This window comes from Protopterus annectens, chromosome 12.part0, assembly GCF_019279795.1.
Source record: "Protopterus annectens isolate FY-2018-M chromosome 12.part0, PAN1.0, whole genome shotgun sequence".
NCBI classification, from domain to species: Eukaryota; Metazoa; Chordata; order Ceratodontiformes; family Protopteridae; genus Protopterus; species Protopterus annectens.
In genome coordinates, this window is record NC_056746.1 from 244,670,364 (window position 1) to 244,689,011 (window position 18,648).

Genomic DNA, 18,648 nt, shown 5'->3' on the forward strand with positions numbered 1-18,648 from the left:
CTGCTGTGGCAGTGTATAGAAGGGACTGGTGTGCGAATATGACCACCTGTCTTGTTGTGGGTGCCACAAGCACAGAAGGAATATCTTCACACATCTGAGTATCCAGCACTTCATAGTCTGCAGTGAGAGAAACTGGGCCTCTGTGTCTGTGTATTGCTGTTACTTGCAGCATTTTTTGTGTGTGTGTGCATGTGTGTGTGTGGGGGGTTCCTAGTTAGGACATCAGCAGCAGCTGTTGATAAACAGCCACCAACCTTCAACACAGGATCCCCATGCCAGACCATTTCACAGCTCCACTGTGGCACCTGCATCTGACCACTACTAATACTATCTACACCTTTGCTATCTGAAGATAGGTCTTGTACCCGGGTGGGCTGAGTAGCCATAGCTGATGTAGATTTGAGCAAGATGGCAGTAATAGTGGTATCATTATCCCTACATGCAGCAAATACATCAGACTAATAGATGTTGTGGCTAGGCTCACTTTGCAGCTGTGATTCTTCAGAAACATGTCTGTGTCTGCTGTGATATGACACTGAGCTTAATGTTCCAGTATCTGTAAGAGTGAAACAATGTCAGCCAACCCAAGCCAACCCAATGTAATTCCTCCAATAAATACTGCAACTACACATGACATGGCCCCCCATCTTACCTTATGCATATGTGATAACACTAACACTGCTACTGCCTCTTACCCCAGCACTACACATTACCTTATGAAAAAAAAACTTTCTCTAACAATAACACTACACAAAATACTCAGACACAGACAATCACCACAGATGCACAACACTAAATCTAACCACAACCTAGCCATTACTCGACCCTAATCCAACAACAATCAGACACACATACATTTGCAGCCATAATGCTGAAACTTTCAATATATCCAAAAATTTTACTGTTAGAAACAAAACAAAAAACACTTACCTGCATACAAATAAGTAGATTACCTGCTACGTGTTGTTGCTATAATAATCGACTCTCAGGCATTTGGCAAAAATGCACCACATCACACTGTGAATATAAACACTTTTGACAGTTTCACATGCAACCTTGTGCTATTTTACATGAAGTTTAACAGCACTGATTAGCAGCAGAAGTCAATAAAAACACTTTTGACAATTTCACATGCAACCTTGTGCTATTTGACATGAAGTTTAAGCACACTGATTAGCAGCAGATAGTGTGCACTGACAGTGTCACAGCAGGGTTCCATGTTTACTTGTAAATGAGACAGTAATCTGTGATGGTTCTGTAGTAGACATGGCGATACCAAAACAGCCAAAAGACACATCAAACAGATGTGGACAGTGTCTCCAAATATGTGCCTCCATGAACACCATAGGTGGGCTCAACTAGGATAAGGCTTACAAGGTGCTAATAAGCTTTAAAATGCCACAACTCCTAAGGTTCTATCACATCCACTTGTAACCTTAATTATAATATCCTGTGATGGTACTATAGTAGACAAGTGGATACCAAAAACAGCAGAAAGACTCATCAAACTGATGTGGACAGTGTCTCCATATATGTACCTCCATAAACACCAAAGATGGATAGACCTAGGACAAGACTTAGGAGGTGCAAATCGGCTTCATGTGCCACAGCTCCTGAAGTCCTATCATGTCCATTTCCTCTAAGAGTTGCATGCTGTGGACCTACCTCATTGCTCCAACCTGCACATCATTCACTCTCATCCTGCACTTATCACTGAGCCTGCCATGTCCAGTTATAGCATTCACACTGGCTACTACTTCTTCCCTTCTATGGTCCCATAGTGCTTTAATTCCAGGCCATAAGAAGGGCCCTATCAATTTGAGATCATTAAAACAAACTTGATTTTCCTCTTCTTTAAAATTCACCCTCTCTTCTTTCCAAGATATCTTTTTATGAAACATTTGTAACATCAGTAAAGCAAATGATGTCAGAATGTTGCACTGTGAATACACTGTAGCAGTTGCACATACCAAATGTATCTAATAATGTCAGCCATTATCCATGAGCCTGCAAAATACTGTGTATATTCTAGGAGTGTTACAGTACACTAACACTCTAATGAGATGTAAATAGGTCTCAGAATTCATATACACTAACACTTATACCACTGTTAATTTCAGGAATCAGTCCTTTAAATACTCCATAATGCATCCAATGCTGTGCAGCATTACATAGTAACAATGTCTATGTACTGTGGCCTGCATAGTTATACCCTTGTATAAGAAATGGAATGTATATGCAGATTACAGCCTATAAAAGGAGGCATTTCACAGGCACATTAAACACTAAGGATCATTAGCAGTTCTCCCTTAATAATGCAATATGCAGCACTGTCACAGTATACTCGGCCAAGAAAAGAAAGAGCATCTCAAAAACAATGGGCAGTGGCACAGTGTAATGTTAGCTTTGACAAACATATTGCTTGCATTTGCTTGTGTAGAATGTGCTATTTTGGATTTTTTAAATCTGAATATTGCCATAAATTATGTGGGTGAAAGGCACAATGCATTCTTACTGGTAATGAGTCAGTGCCAGTGGGAACCATCAAGTCTGACAACAGAGTCAGTATAGGCCAGTGCCTAACAGTTTATACTGGGAAGCCAACGAATGGAGGAAACATTTGTACAAATGGTTCAATGTGTCTTGGTGCCAGCCTGAGTGACTAAAACAATTTCAGATGGGTGAAATGCAGTACCCATATTGTCACTCCATGAGTAACTCATGACAACAGACAGCTTTGAGGTGTCCTTTGCATTCACTCAGTGTCACATGACAACAGACATCTTTTAGGCACGTGTATAAGAGCTAAATATCTCTAATCAACTTCAGAGACAGAGGATGTTGCTGAAAAACAGTGGACTTTCTCGGTAAGGCTTCAGCATCAACTAGAGAGAAGTACAGATGTTAGACTTCAGACACCAGTTTATTTAGTGTGCCATGCCCTTCTAAAATTACATGTTCATGCATATTGCTGCATTGGATTTGCTTTCTCCAATATGCACTTCCACAGTGTTCTGGAAACAACTGTGACAGGCCTGTGAAGTATATCATTGATATCCATAACACCATGCTTGTGACATACTTCTACAGTGTTCTGGGGACAAGTGTGACAGGCCTGTGAAGTATATCACTGATATCCATAACACCATGCTTGTGACATACTTCTACAGTGTTCTGGGGACAAGTGTGACAGGCCTGTGAAGTATATCACTGATATCCATAACACCATGCTTGTGACATACTTCTACAGTGTTCTGGGGACAAGTGTGACAGGCCTGTGAAGTATATCACTGATATCCATAACACCATGTCTGTGGCATACTTCCACAGTGTTCTGGGGGCAACTGTGACAGCCCTATGAAGTATATCACTGATATCCATGACACCATGTTTGTGACATACTTCCACAGTGTACTGGGGATAAGTGTGACAGCCCTGTGAAGTATATCACTGATATCCATAACACCATGTTTGTGACATTATCACTGATATCCATAACATAATTTTGTGGCATACTTCCACAGTGTTCTGGGGACAAGTGTGACAGGCCTGTGAAGTATATCACTGATATCCTTAACACCATGTTTGTGACATACTTCCACTGTGTTCTGGGGACAAGTGTGACAGGCCTGTGAAGTATATCACTGATATCCACAACACTATGTTTGTGGCATACTTCCACAGTGTTCTGGGGACAAGTGTGACAGGCCTGTGAAGTATATCACTGATATCCATAACACCATGTTTGTGACATACTTCTACAGTGTTCTGGGGGCAATCGTGACAGGCCTGTGAAGTATATCATTGATATCCATAACACCATGTTTATGACATTATCACTGATATCCATAACACCATGTTTGTGACATACTTCCACAGTGTACTGGGGACAAGTGTGACAGGCCTGTGAAGTATATCACTGATATCCATAACACCATGCTTGTGACATACTTCTACAGTGTTCTGGGGACAAGTGTGACAGCCCTGTGAAGTATATCACTGATATCCATAACACCATGCTTGTGACATACTTCTACAGTGTTCTGGGGACAAGTGTGACAGGCCTGTGAAGTATATCACTGATATCCATATCACCATGCTTGTGACATATTTCCACAGTGTTCTGGGGACAAGTGTGACAGCCCTGTGAAGTATATCACTGATATCCATAACACCATGTTTGTGACATTATCACTGATATCCATAACACCGTTTGTGACATACTTCCACAGTGTTCTGGGGACAAGTGTGACAGGCCTGTGAAGTATATCACTGATATCCGTAACACCATGTTTGCGACATTCTGGTGTTGCTAACACTAGGTTATTGGGACAACCTGTGTTACTGATCTGTAAATTGGTAATTTCTTCATGAGGTAGCTGAGAAGATTTTTTGTAAGGGACAGCTTTGATATGGATGAAAATACTGCTCTGTACTCATGTCTGTACCTATAAAATCTTATTTGGAATATGTTACCTTTTTAGATATGTCTACAGGGAAATGTTTATCAGAATGTGTTAGTCATGGCAATGTATACAGAACTGCAGTGTAGGAACAGTATCCCATTTTTTTAACACCATGTGACAGGTTCATGTAATATTAAGTGCTCCAGGTGTATACTGTACTGTCCAGCTGAACATGAACATATAGTCCACATGTCCAACACAGATAAACATACAATGACATGTAAAGGCTATGAATGCATGTAGCTAGGAGGTGTGCATGTAAGATGTGATTTATCTTTTCTTGTATGCTTGCTGTAATTTGGTAATACCTTTACTATGTGACTTTCTGGCTTTTAATTGCATGTAGTAAGTGACAAGCAGATGCCTAAGTGGACAAACAGCCTGTGAGTAGGTTTGCATGAGCACACAAAACATAAAACAAGCTTGATACCATGCAGCGCTAGCTTTGTTTCATTAATATGCACTGAAAATCATGTTGGACACATAAACACATTGCAGGATTATCTGAATGTTCTTCATTTGATGTGCATATGTCACAGAGCATGTTTATAGTTAGGCATTTCAACTGCTGTCAGAATTTACTGTGAAGGAGAACCATAACATGTATGTATTTGTGTTTCTGCTATGTTGTATAGCATGTTTACAAATCCACATGTGAAACATAGTGAAATTATAGCCATATAACACATTACCTTACTTTGCTTGACTGCATGTGACATGCAGGGTATCTGCCACATCACTATTGCACAGTTGAAGGGGCATGATAATTATTACATGTATGCTGCATTTTTAATTATATGAATATTTGCCAAAAAACAAAGACCAGTTATTTTTTATGAAGTGTACAGCATAGAGTTTGATGTCTTTATCTGAAATCTCAGGTTACATTCCTTATTATAACTATACACATTTGTCTGGCTTTTCATGCTTAATCTACAGTGGTATAAATGGGGTCTGTATCACATAATTGACATTTCAAAATGTCGAAGCACCTTTACTCGATATGAAAATGTCGAACGCTGACTTTGTCGAACGGCAAAAACACCGATTTCTTTCCAAGGGAAAAAATCGGTTGGCTGTTCTGTCACACCTGCCCTTTCCCCAACTGTTGGGGGTGTGTTGGGGGCACAGCACCACATGGTGGGGGGTGTGGGGGTGAAGCCCCCCCACTTAAATATGTTAGTTTTTATGTCGTGTTGTCTGTTTCCCTTGGAAAGAAATCAGTGTTTTGGCCGTTCGACAAAATCAGAGTTCGACATTTTCATGCCAAGTAAAGGTGCTTCGACATTTTGAAATGTCCATTATATGATATAGAGCCATATAAATGATGCCTACTTATGGGGAATTTTTAGTAGATACCTGGGAGATGCAGTCATGCTGCTTCAATATTATGTGTAGTTATGTTTACTCAAGTTAGTACTCACCCATACGTTAGCTGTGTAAATGCTTTAATATTCACATACGCACAACGTGACTTGGCAAAATGGCTACAGGTCATGTGTTTTGCAGAACCATTTGTCAGTATTATATGTTTTCCTTGTATTTCCTACCTAGCTATACTTATTTGGTTAAACCTTGAGCAGTCAGCACATTGCTGTGAACCATTACAGTACCTTGACCTATTGTACAGCTCATTGTTACTGTGATATGCATTTCATTGCTTATTTACTGCACAGAGACACAGGCGTGCACAATTGCAGAGCTCAAACCTGCTGGTACTCTTTATGTGTCACTGTTTATGAATCCCTCTGCCCATATCAGACATGTTATACAATACAACAGAAAGAATTATAGTTCTACAGTAGATGGTTTACTTTAGAAATAAAGTGAAAATAAGTAATTTGTATGAGTTGAAGTTATGCCTTATTCTCAAAGTCCTAAGACTCAATAAGAGATGTCTCACTTACAGCATATGGATATGGTGGCAGCTTATTTCCAGATGTTTTCAATAGCCAATGGCTGCTTTATTTTTAATTTACATGAGTAAGGGTCACCTAGCATAAGTGCCTCTTTCCTGGGTAGCCTGGCACACTGGTCTGGCTAAATGTCTGACTTCCATTCACTAGATGTAGGAATTGCTGGTCTCATACTCCAGTAAACAGTGAGTAGCTTGTTTAATACTCATTGATTGAATCTATTAATCCTTGTTGTTAGCAGATTATTTTCTGTTATATCTATATTTTATCATCTATCCTGAAAAGTATTTCCTCTCTACTGCCTTGTACTTTTTTCCATATTACAAGTGTTTAATATTTACAGTAACATCTGTCAGCGTACAGAATGACAGGCTGTAATACCCTTAACAGTGTCCCATTTTTATAAGCGGGGCTGGTACATTTGCTTCTTTTTCACTTTCAGTCTGCTGCTGCTGATCAGTTTAGATAAGCTGTGTGTCATGTGAGGAAGGAACTGCCATGTCAGTGTCATCTGCTAAATTTCAAAGTTGTCCAGTTCACAGCTCATTCTCAATATGTGAATGACTGCATCACACTGATCAGTGGCACACCGAGGCCGATGATCTGACTGATCTCTTACAACCTGTGCTTGTTGCTACATTAAGTTCTGCATGCCGAGTACTTTGTGTTTGCCTCTGTCTTTATATCCATCACATTTATCTCACAAGGCACAAGCACACTGATAAGCAGATACCTGCTAGGCCTTACTAGACTCCATTTTTATTTATTTATTTATTTATTACATTTGTTAACTTGGAAAGTCCGACTGGGCTAGGAGCCTGTTCTCAGCGGAGACCCAGGAAAAAAACTCCAAAAAAGTACAATATATTCTTTTGAATATAAACAGCAGTATTTGGTTTACAGTAATGATATGAAATTAAAATAAATACTCAATATAGTACAAAACTTAAGTAAAGTTTGTGTCTTTTGGCTTTTCCTGGTTAGGGATCGCCACAGCAGAACTCCGGTCCACTAATGATTGGTAGTGGATTTTTACGTACCGGGTTACCAGCCATGACGCACAACCTTCAATGAAGGCACGCCCCATTCACGTATGCCTCCACACAGAAGACGCTCTAGCTGAGAATCGAATGGGACAACATCTTGCTATGAGGCGACAACACTACCGCAGCACCACCACCGCAGTAGTACAAAAATTAAGTAAAGACTAGTACAAAATATTGTATATACAAATTGCATGTTACACAAAAACATCATTGCTAGTCCAGAATGTTTGAGATTCCTGCAGGATGGAATTGTGTAAATAGTAACATAACAGTGATGCCAAAACACCGTTAGAAAGGAGGGATTAAAGAGAGAAGTATTAGATGGAAGGAAACATGGGGAGCTGTAGCAGTGGGAAGGGTGTGGGATGAACATAAGTGGATTTAACAAGGGGTCAGACAGGAGCAGAGCCAGTTATTGGCTAGGTAGTTGAATAGTTTTTGTTTTAACTCAAAATGGTGTGGATTTTTAGCAATTGTTTTTGTTTGAACTCAAGATGGTGTGGATTTTTAGCAATTGCAGGAGGGAGAGTATTCCAAAGTTTGGTAATTTTATTGGAATAAAGGCAGTCCCCATGATAACTGTGGGATTGGATGACGTTTAGCATAAGTTTATCGGTGGATATGAGGGTCTTAGGGTTGAGAGTGGGTTGGACAAGACAGGAGAGGGCAGGACAGTTAGAGGGTTGGTGAATTAATTTGTGGACTATCATAAGTTGGTTGTGAGCTAGAAGATTGGGGGGTTCTAGCCATTTTAGTTGAGAGAGCATAGTACAGTGGTGGGTCCTGTGTGGGGCATTCATGGCAAACTTTGCAATACTGTGATAGCATGATTCTAGATTGATTAGTACAGATTTTTGAAGGTTGGTGAGAATATGGGATCTGTAGAGGAGGGTATAAAGTAGATGAGAACAGGCAGTGGCAAGCCTGGCATTGTGGGTAAGATATGGTCTGGCCCTGTATAAAGTGCCAAGCTTGATGTGGACTTATTTGACTGTCAGAGAGACATGTTTTGCAAAAGTTAGATTCTTGTCAATAGTAACCCCTAGGAGTTTAGTATGAGTTGTGGGTTCGATATTGGTTCCATTTGACACGCGTATTGACAGAGGGGTGTGACAAGGTTTGAATTTTTTATTTTTGAAAATTATTAATTTGGTTTTATTTGGGTTGAGAATTAGATGTTGTGCTGATAGGTATTGTTCTATACTTTGTAAAACTGATTGCATTTTTAGTTGAAGTTCATGGGTGAGGGGACAGAGCATATAAGGGTAGCATCGTCAGCATATTGGACAGTGGTGGCTTGACTGGTTGGATAGCTGAGGTCATTTGTGAATAAGATGAAGAGGAGAGGGCCAAGTATTGAACCTTGGGGCACACCAAAAGAGATGGGGAGAAGGGGGAAAGAGTGTTTTGCCATTTGGTGGCCTGCTACCGATTGGAAAGATAGCTGAGGAACCAAGACAGAGCAGCTGAGCTGATGCTGTTGGTTGAGAGTTTGCTGAGTAGAAGTTGACGGGAAATGGTGTTGAAGACTTTTGACATCCAAAAAGATGGAGGAGACTGCTTGGCGTTCATTTAGGAGATGGTGAATGGTGTTAGTAAAAGAGATTAGAGCAGTGGAAGTACTATGCTTGGGTCTAAAACCATGTTGTGAACTAAATAAGAGATTGTTACAGAGAAGATGGTTAAAGAGCTATTTGTGAATGCATTTTTCTATGATTTTTGCTAGTGGGAGACAATGGCAATAGGGAGAAAGTTGGTTATCTCTTTGGAGGAACCACCTTTATGGAGTGGGATGATTGGGATAGTTTCCACAGAGCTGGGACATAGTGTTCAGAAATTGAGCAATTGATCAAGATAGATATGGGGTAAGCAATAGATGGGGATGCAATTTTCAGAAATTCATTAGGGAGCTGATCAGCAGCCAGACACCAGGGTCTAAATTTAGCTAGGAGAGATCTTATATAGCTAGTTTGAATGGGAGAAAAGCAGAATGGGTTAGGATTATCAGGAGTAGAGGTAGGAAGAGAAAGAGGAGTGTTAGGTTGGTTGCCTAGTAGGGAGGTTATGGAATATATGAAGTGGGAGTTAATTTGGGTTGCAATGGGAGCGGTTACTGGGGTAGGGGTAGGGGTAGGGGAGAGGCCTGGGATTAGGAGATGGCTTATGTTTTCCCAAAATTTACGGGGATTGTTTGGGTGTTGTTGGCAGGTTTGGAAGTACACTTGTTTGTCTACTTTGATTTGTTTTTTAGCTTGATTCCTTAATTGCTTATAAATAGTAAGGTTTGATATGTTTTGCTGATATGGTAATCTGACCAGGCTCTATCTCTTTAAGTAATTGTTTGTTTTTTTTTTGGTTAACCAGGGCAGAGGTTTGGATTTTACCCTTACTTTTTTGATTGGGGCTAGGCTGCTCAGAATGTTAAGGAAGGTGCTGTTGAAGAATTGTACTGGAAGGTCTAGCTGAAGGCATTTAAGTGGGGTCCAGTCATATTGCTGGAGAATCAGGTTAAAAATTGAGGGGAGCAGAAACACTTTTTGCAACGGATGTATGTGTAGGAGATATTGTATTGAGTGTGTACACATTTTCTGTATAGAAAGGTAGGGGAATGGTCGCTGAGTGAGTTAGGAAGGCAGCCTGCTATGTAACTTAGGTTGCGATTGTTGGTTAATATCCAGTCTAATGTAGATTGTTTGTTGGAGTGTTTGTCAATGCATGTTGGGCAGTTTATGGTCTGGGTGAAGTTGTAGAGAGTGAGGAAATTAGAAGGGTTATTGGATGTACAGGTTTGCCAATCAAGATTGAAATCACCAAAAATAATAATTTCTTTGTTGAAGTTGAGGGAAGCCCATGAAAGGAGACTTTCAGTGGTGGGTAGGTTGTTACCAGGAGAGAGGTAGGAGGCTATGATAATTATTGATTTGTTTGGGTTTATTTCTAAATGTGTCATAAGAGTCTCTGAGTTGGGTAGGTCGGGTAGGGAGCACTGGAGTTGTTCAACTTTAAGGTTGTCCTTAAACAGTGCAGCTAAACCACCACTCCTTTTGTTTATTCTGTCTAGTCTAATAATGTTATAGCCATTTGGGGTAAACTCATTGTCCCTGATGTGTGGCTTTAGTCAGGTTTCTGTTATCACGTCTATGTCAGGGGAGTAGGTGAGTAAGGTTGCTTGGAATTCACTAGCTTTGTTAACTATGCTATGAAGGTTAAAGTTGGTGAATACTGGGTCAGAGTTTGATGTTTTTGGGTGTGGGGGGTAGGGATGGGAGTGTATGTGGGAAACAGCAGAGCAAGATGAGGTTTGTGGAGGTGAGGGGGTGTTATTTGGACCTGGTTGGGGTGGATGTCGGCATGTAGTTTAATTTTTGTGATGGAGTATAGTATGAGATGTGTTAGTTTGATAGCTAATTTAGGGAGTTTGTATGTGGGGGAAGTTGGACAGGAAGTTTTTAAGAATTTGAAGGAAGCAAGCAATTAGGTAGAGTTATATATTTGTGAGTAGATGTCAGAGAAGGAATCGGATAGTGGGTTGGTGGTAGGTATTGGCAGTGTTGGAGAATGGGTGTGTGTTATATGGTAAATGTGCAGTGAGGTGGAGTTGTGGGTGAAATAGAGTAAAAGGAATAGGAGAGTATTTGTTATTATGCAGTTTAAGACACTGCATGATGTGTAATATGGTGGGGTAAGAGAGCTGTGAGGATGTGGATTGTAGTGGAGAGAGGATAGAGGTGGTATCTAAGCATGAGAGGTGGAAAGGATGGGATTGAGGGGAGGGTCAGTAGATGTAGATGGTGGATGTGGATAGGGGAAGGGGCATGGTAGGGTACTATAAGTTAAAGGAAAATGGGGGTGGGTGAGAATCGGGGGTAGGATAGGGGAGTGGAGTGAGCCTGAGTGGAGCAAGAGCGAACAGAGCGGATTGAGCCGAGCACTGTAGTCTGTGCCCAAAATAATTACTCTATAAAGGTGAAAAAGCTTGCAGAAATGCCTAGCCTCAGGTTAGTAAGATTGTAGTCTAGGAGGTTGATATCAAAAACTGCTTAAAAATAGTATTGGGGATGTAATAGTAGAGAGAATTTTTGTGAGACTAACAGTCGGTAATCTTGTTGATTATACGCTGCATGTCTTTGTAACCAACACAGTACTGTAGACTGAATTTATGGACAGCTACTTAGTCATCCTCTACCAAAGAATCAATGTTTACTTCTCACACAAGGGTGGCTCAACCATAGACCCTGATAATTATAGACCTAATAGTCTCACTAATCACAAAAATTTGAAATGTTGTGATCCACTTTGGCAAGTCCCATAGTATGGAAATTGAACGGCTGAAAAAATGGACTTACATATACTAAGTCCTAGATGGTAATTTCTCAGAATATTCTCTTTTCTGCAAGGTATGGTGATCCCGGAGTTGGTATATAAAATTGTGTGGGTGTGTGGGGCTTAATCCTTTGCAAAAAAAACAAGTTTAATGGAGAAGAGTGATGCTTGATATTCACTTTTTTCCAGCATTTTTTGTGGTCATTTTAGTAGGAAGTCACAACTAGCCTCGTATGCAAAGCAATGAAATGTATTATCTCAAACCTTCTTAATCTGGACATCAAGAATCTCTTAACTCTGGACCATCATCTGTTCATCTTTGCCAAGGCCTGGTCCAGCCTCTTTAACCTCATTACAGAAGCAGTGGACAGCAGTTATGTAGTACATGCAGCACATCTGGACTTGGACAAGGTCTTTGGCACTATTATCAATGCAAGCATTAATGAAAATCTTCTAAATTTAAATATAAATCTATATGTTGTATGGTAATTAGCTAAATGGTTGTCTTGCAGAACCCATGTGGTTAGCGTTGTAGATGCTAATTCTGAAAGCAAAAAAGTTACCAATGGTATACAACAGGGCACAGTGTTGAGCCATCTCCTATTTGGCATCCATTTCGCAGACCTTCAGGCCAATAGTCCTTACCTAAAGTTATTTAAGTTTGTAGAAGATTGTAAATCGTGTATTGTTATTTACCTTCCTCTTAGGCACAATTGTTCCAGCATGGATTAGATTATGTTAACAGCTAATGCAGGGACAATGGTCTTAAATTATGTGTGAAAAAAATTTATTATAGCTAATTTTGGTAAGGGATGGGAGTTTGGCATAATGGTTAAGGTGTTTACCTTGCAGACACAAGGTGCAGGGTTTGATTCTCACATGGGGTAATTGGCTAGGCTTAAAATGGCCCACAAGGGCAGTTTGCCTAGAACTAATCTATGAACTAAAAAAAATAAAACATTTCCACTTCATATGACATAGGCAACACATCCCCAATTAGATAATTTCTTATCTTTTGACCACCATGTCTCTGCACTAGTTCAGAAAGCCTTCTATTAACCCAATTTAATTTTTAAAGGTATCTCCTCTGGATCCAAAGAGGACTCAGTTCCCTTTTACTCATATCTCATAGACTCATTTTTGAATGCAATGACCACTGTGTCCTATTTTGTCAAACTGTCTCACTCACCTTGTAAGACCATAGAGATTCTTAACTAAAAAATTTAAGCTCAGTTGTCTGAACAGACTAGACACTCTTTCGTTGACCTTGGTCTTTTATGGACTCCTCTCTAAGGATCCATGACAAGACTTTCAAGCCATGAAAGCTCCGACCCTCCTAAACTTCCTATTCCTTTGCAGAACAAATAGTTGCTCAAACCTGGTTAAAGAAACTAAACTGTCATCAGCAAATAAATAAGACACACTGCCATGATAGATTGATTTAAAGTCCAATGCATACCTCACCTCTGGAACAGACTTTGTTGACATGTAATGTAGAGTAGCACCCTTGCCACATTTAAGGAAAACCTAGGGTAATTGGATGTGCAACTTCCGAATCTAACCCATTATATCATGTGTTGCCCTCCATGAGGCTGGAGGGAACTTCTGAATATAGTTTAGTGGCTACTTTCCTTATAGTCTATCTGTAGACCACTAAGCCCCTGCTGTGACTGCTGTCATTCATTCCCCACTACCAGCTGAGAACTGGTTATAGTACAGTCTTCCTTCAGGCAGCTATGAGGGATTCTTCATTTTCTGGTCCAAATCCCATTCACTGATGACAGACATGATAGCCTAGTATGCCTCCCCTATCAACATGCTCATCCCAGCGCATGTTGTTTGAAGGGTATGGCATAGATGCAGTCCCCAGGTGCTGCATACCAAGCACGTCTCTGCAGTAGGTGCTGGGCTACCTCTCCCCATCACCTGGAAGTCACCCATTCACTCCCACCTTCTCTCTTGTCAGGTCCTCTAGTGCCTGGGTCACCAGCTGATCACAGATTGAGTTTAACAGTCAGGACTTTACCATCTGCACCATGGAGCTGACCAAACTCTTCCACTATTAATGCTATCTGGATCTACACCAAAATCCCTGGACATTACAAGTTGTATCAGCTTGTACACATTATAGGGACTATCAATTTGGCTGGATTCTTCTGAAAATTTCTGTAACTGGCAAAACTATTTTGAAAAGCGAGATACATTATGCATGTTTCCATGCCTTCCTACATTTTTTTTAGTCTATGTAAGCGTTATTCATGACAATCAGGCTGTCCCAGAACATGAAGATATAAACTGACAAATAAATTAAATTCTTACTGCATACGAGTGCCAAAACCATCCTCAGGAGTTTGTAGGGGCAGCGCATCCCTGCCCAGTTCTAGAGGAAAAAGGAGAAAAAGAATTATTGCAAGTATAAACCAGCTGTTCAAGTGAACCACTTTATAATCTGCAGAAATATTCTCAGAATAACTCACCCATACATTTCAGGCTACTGTCACTACTGAAGCAAGAGATGTGAAATGTTACAACTTGAGACATTTTGAGGTACTGAGCCTTCTGATTAATGCAGTTTTCTGAAATATGGGAAAACATCTACACAGTATAATACATCTGATCACTCGTTCATCTGCTATGTACTAGTTCTGTAGAATATTATGAATTCTCAGTTTCAAAGTTTGAACTTATAAGGCCTTCCTTTTGCGGGCATCCCTCTATATATGGAATGAATGAGGAGCAGATACTTTTAGAAGAGTACACAACAAGCTTATTTACAGGCCTAAGGATCAATGGTTGTATCATGACTCTGCAAGACTAATGCCCCTGGTTCAGGAGCAGCTCTGGCCTGCCAGAGAGATAGAAGATGTGTCCATCATAGCTCACCTTTCTTGTTTTTGGTATGGTGCTGGAGAAACTGCCTGTACAGAGGTGACCCCAAGGCTGATTCCACAGGCCTTCTTGTGAAGGAATTAGCAGAAAACTTTGGAAAATGCATGCTGAATCACTCACAGTCTCTATCCCCTTCAAAATTTTGAGAGCGAGGGAATGAGAATCTATGTGCAGATTGCAGTGTTGAGGCCGTATATAATGTCTTGTCATCTGTCTGCAATGCTTGCAGCTTAAATTACCATTTGGAGGTCAGTGGCTTTGGACATCTGGCTAAACTAGAATATATGATGGGAAAGGAAGGGTGGCAAAGGTTCCACTGGAATGAGAATGCAGAACAAGGTTAAGAAGCAACATAAACTGCAAGTAAATAAATCAATAAATAAAATGGATGTCCCTCAAGAGATCATTGCAAAATGGTGGAACATCTTCACTGCTGTGCAAATATTTAAAAATTAATCTACACTAACATGGAAGGGGAAATGCTGGCAGCAGTAGATGTTTATCACAGTTGTTCTGATGACATCAGAATTTACTTTCTAGACAAACATCATGTCATTTGTACTGGATTGTTCTTAAGCTGTGTATGTTCACTTTTCAGTTTAGCTGTCTTTAGCAAATTACTGAATAAGAATACATGCATTTTCCAGTAAACTGTAAAAACTAAAAACTTTATTTATTAAAACATAAACTCAGAATCATAATTACACAACAATGCACTTCTGTTTTAATGCCCTCAGTTTTGGCTGTAGATTTTATTTCCAAAAGTCTTAAGTAGAATTATATACTGCCTCATCCAGCTATCATTGACGTTGCAGTAGCAGTACAAATCTGCCACAAGCCTGGAAGGCTTCAATGTTTAACACATGCTTTCTTGCTGAACTCTACTGATCTATGAAAGATTTTACCTTTCCTTCTCCTGATTCCTGTCCAACAGTCTTTGTTATACCTATATTTTATTTTTCAATTTTTTTCATTCAGGTGCATATGTTGATAATTTACACCTGAAACTATAGCAGCTCAAAAAATCTACACAAAGTAAAAAATACAAGTAGCAAAGCAAATGTCAGTTTTGATTCCTATGGCAATTTGCCAAAAAGGGATAAATGAATCAATGTGTGATGTAATTAAAATAACATGGCAAATTTAATTTCCTTTCAGCGCGGCAATTTCTAACATTTAGATGACAATCGTTCTATCATCCTGTCTGTGGTAATGGTGTCCTTTAATTTTGATAAAAGGCCAACCGATCCAAGGTCTGATACTTGTGGTCATGGTAACATATGCATTTTTAATAAAGGCATTCATATTCTTCTACAAATACCAACTTGCATGGATAATTTTAGCAGATAGTTAAAGCTCAAAGCTTGTTTTTACTATGCTAAAGTTTTTTTTTTTTAATATCATCAATTTTTTTTAATATCATCAGTCAGAGTGCATGTGCCTGTTAATGTTACTTTAAAATGGCAGTTTGCAAATACTTTCAAACAATGTCTGGGATTCACAGATAAGTACTATGTGCCTGAATAGTGACAAATAGCAATCTGCTCAAAGCATGATGCAGTCCATAGCTGCCTGAATATGTAGCAGTGGTTGCACTACAGCAGCAGTTTGCAAAAAGTGCTGCACAGTAAAGTAGCATAACTGCATTACAGGCAGAAGCAACATTAGTCAGGTGCAGTGGAGGAGTCATGCTAATAAAAAATGCTGGATGTCACAGGAAAGACACACAAGCTTGCCAGAGACTATGCTTACTCATATATGTAACAAAATGCCACACTGCTACCACATTAACAGCAACAGACAGGCCTAAAATGACCTGTAAACCAAAGCGCAAAACTAGTTCAACACATAAATGGAGAGAAATGGGAGAAATAGCGAATAAAAGGATGGGTTGAAAGCAGAGGAAAATGGTTTAACATTGAAATGTCACCGTGCAATTGCACGGCTATGAAGTATTCAAACAACAGATGTTTGAGTACTTCATATGTGTGCTGGTTACATGAGCGAATGTCATTTTTGCGAATGGACTGTGCATTCGCAAATATAATGTTCGCTTATGTAAAGGGATCATGGTACAGTGCGTTTAGGGAAATACATCCCTGTCCTCACTGTAATGCAATTTCGGAGTTGGAATATTAAGTTAGGGGGGCGTGGGGGGGCGTGGGGGGTGCAGCCCCCTACAAGGGGTGCAGGGGTGCTTGCCCCCCTGCATAAACAGGATGTTAGGTTAGCTAGTTAGTGAGTTACAGGAAGGGTGGGATTGCTGTTAAGTGCTGAAAATGTTGTGATCGACATTTTCTGCATTAGCAGCTATTTTGCGACATTAGGGATGTTCGGTAATGTGCACTTTCGGCGAAACACTTTGCTAATAAGTACACTTTTTTTTAAAACTTCGAGATTATGATAGTAAACCGAGGAAAACACATAAGGGTAACAACCATGGAGAGAGAAGCTCATTTTCTGTGAACAAGACTGCCACTTATAATATAAGAAGATGAAGGGCAGGAAGGGAGGGGAGTGCGAAATACCCCACCTGTAAATCTTCAATGAGAAACAAGAAGAGCAAAATGGTGTCAGAATGGCATCCAGATATCCAGATTCCAGACCAAGAAAGCACTCAGTTAAAGGTGGAGGAATATAGAGGAATGGATCATCCCCACCTCACGTTACAAAAACAGGTCAGAAATGTATTTCAGGTATCAAAGCTTACTTAAATGATTTCTTATTTGCAAAATAAAAAACAAAGCACTCAGAACCTTCTAAATGAATTTCTAAGTAAACAAAATGTCCAAAACTGCAACATATTGAGAAAATATTCGAATAACTAAAACTGCAACATATTGAGAAAATATTCGAATAACTACAGAAAATGTTTGAAATAAAGTCCAAATCACATAAAATGAATAAAATAAGGAAAACAACTGCATTTTTTTCAAAGTAGCTCATAGCAAATACTTTTTTGCATTTCTTAAAGCTATTCAAGATATCTGAAGTGTATGAAGTGTTTGCAAGTTTGTGTAGTATTACAGTACAGTTATTTGACAAAATACAGCCATTTAAAAGCATATTTCACAAAGTATAGTATTTGAAAGAGTTTACTGTGCATTTGAATTTTATTACAAGTACTGGCTGTGTGTACATGTTCATTCATAATTACAAGGGGCATATTTGCAGTGGACCTACTTTGCATTTTATTTTACCAAAATTTGTGAACATGGCAGACATATTTTGTAGACCAGCTCCACTTGTCTTTGACAATAATATTGCAGAGAATTGGAATGAGCAAGAGTAAGATATTTTCATACAAGCTACATTTTCTGATAAAGATGCCATACAAAGGCAATTTATTCTGATTAATGTAGCTGGTTTAGAGGCCATAGAAAGAGAGCGTTCGTTTGTGTATGCACCTGCTGTGTTTGCAGGGGAGGGGGAAACCATCATATAGTTGTACTGGCTGAGTCAAGGGAAGACACCAAGTGCTTGAAATGTAAATTTAGAGAAATGTGTAACCCCCAAATGAATACTACAATGGGAAGGCACTTATTTTACACAAGAGATCAAAAGTCTGTGGAAACCTTTGCTGCATATATAACTGACTTGAGAAACAAGGCTAACATTTGCAAATTTTGTGATTTAAGGGATGCGTTGCTAAGAAAGAATTGTGTATGGTATTAAAGATGATGCTGTGAGAAAGATTTTGCTTTGTGACAATGATTCAACTTTGAATAAGGTCATTGAGATTTGTCAGATATATGAACTCACAGAAAAGCACACAGATATGCTTACAAATGAGAAATGCATGCTTCCAGTATATTCTAGTGCTTATGTTGATAGTATGCAGCACGTGGTTAAAAGAAACAGGCCCAAGCACATGACAGCAACTGTGAACCCTGCAAGAGTCATTGGGAAACCCCATACTTTTCTAGCAAATTCCACAGTGTGCACAGTCTCATTGAAGCACAAGAGTGAGTCAGCAAACTCAAAACATGTGCCTCTACTCAGTTTTAT

The 18,648-nt window shown here is 39.6% G+C and overlaps 1 protein-coding gene across 2 annotated transcripts in view; it reads right to left on the reverse strand.

The window, feature by feature from the left end:
- RHBDL1 (rhomboid like 1) overlaps positions 1 to 18,648 on the reverse strand; it is a 2,391,317-nt gene that overhangs the window by 59,661 nt on the left and 2,313,008 nt on the right. For both annotated transcript variants that reach the window (XM_044089306.1, XM_044089307.1), the window contains one exon: positions 14,071 to 14,131. In XM_044089306.1, the coding sequence (XP_043945241.1) occupies positions 14,071 to 14,131 (61 nt within the window). The remainder of the gene's footprint in view (positions 1 to 14,070; positions 14,132 to 18,648) is intronic.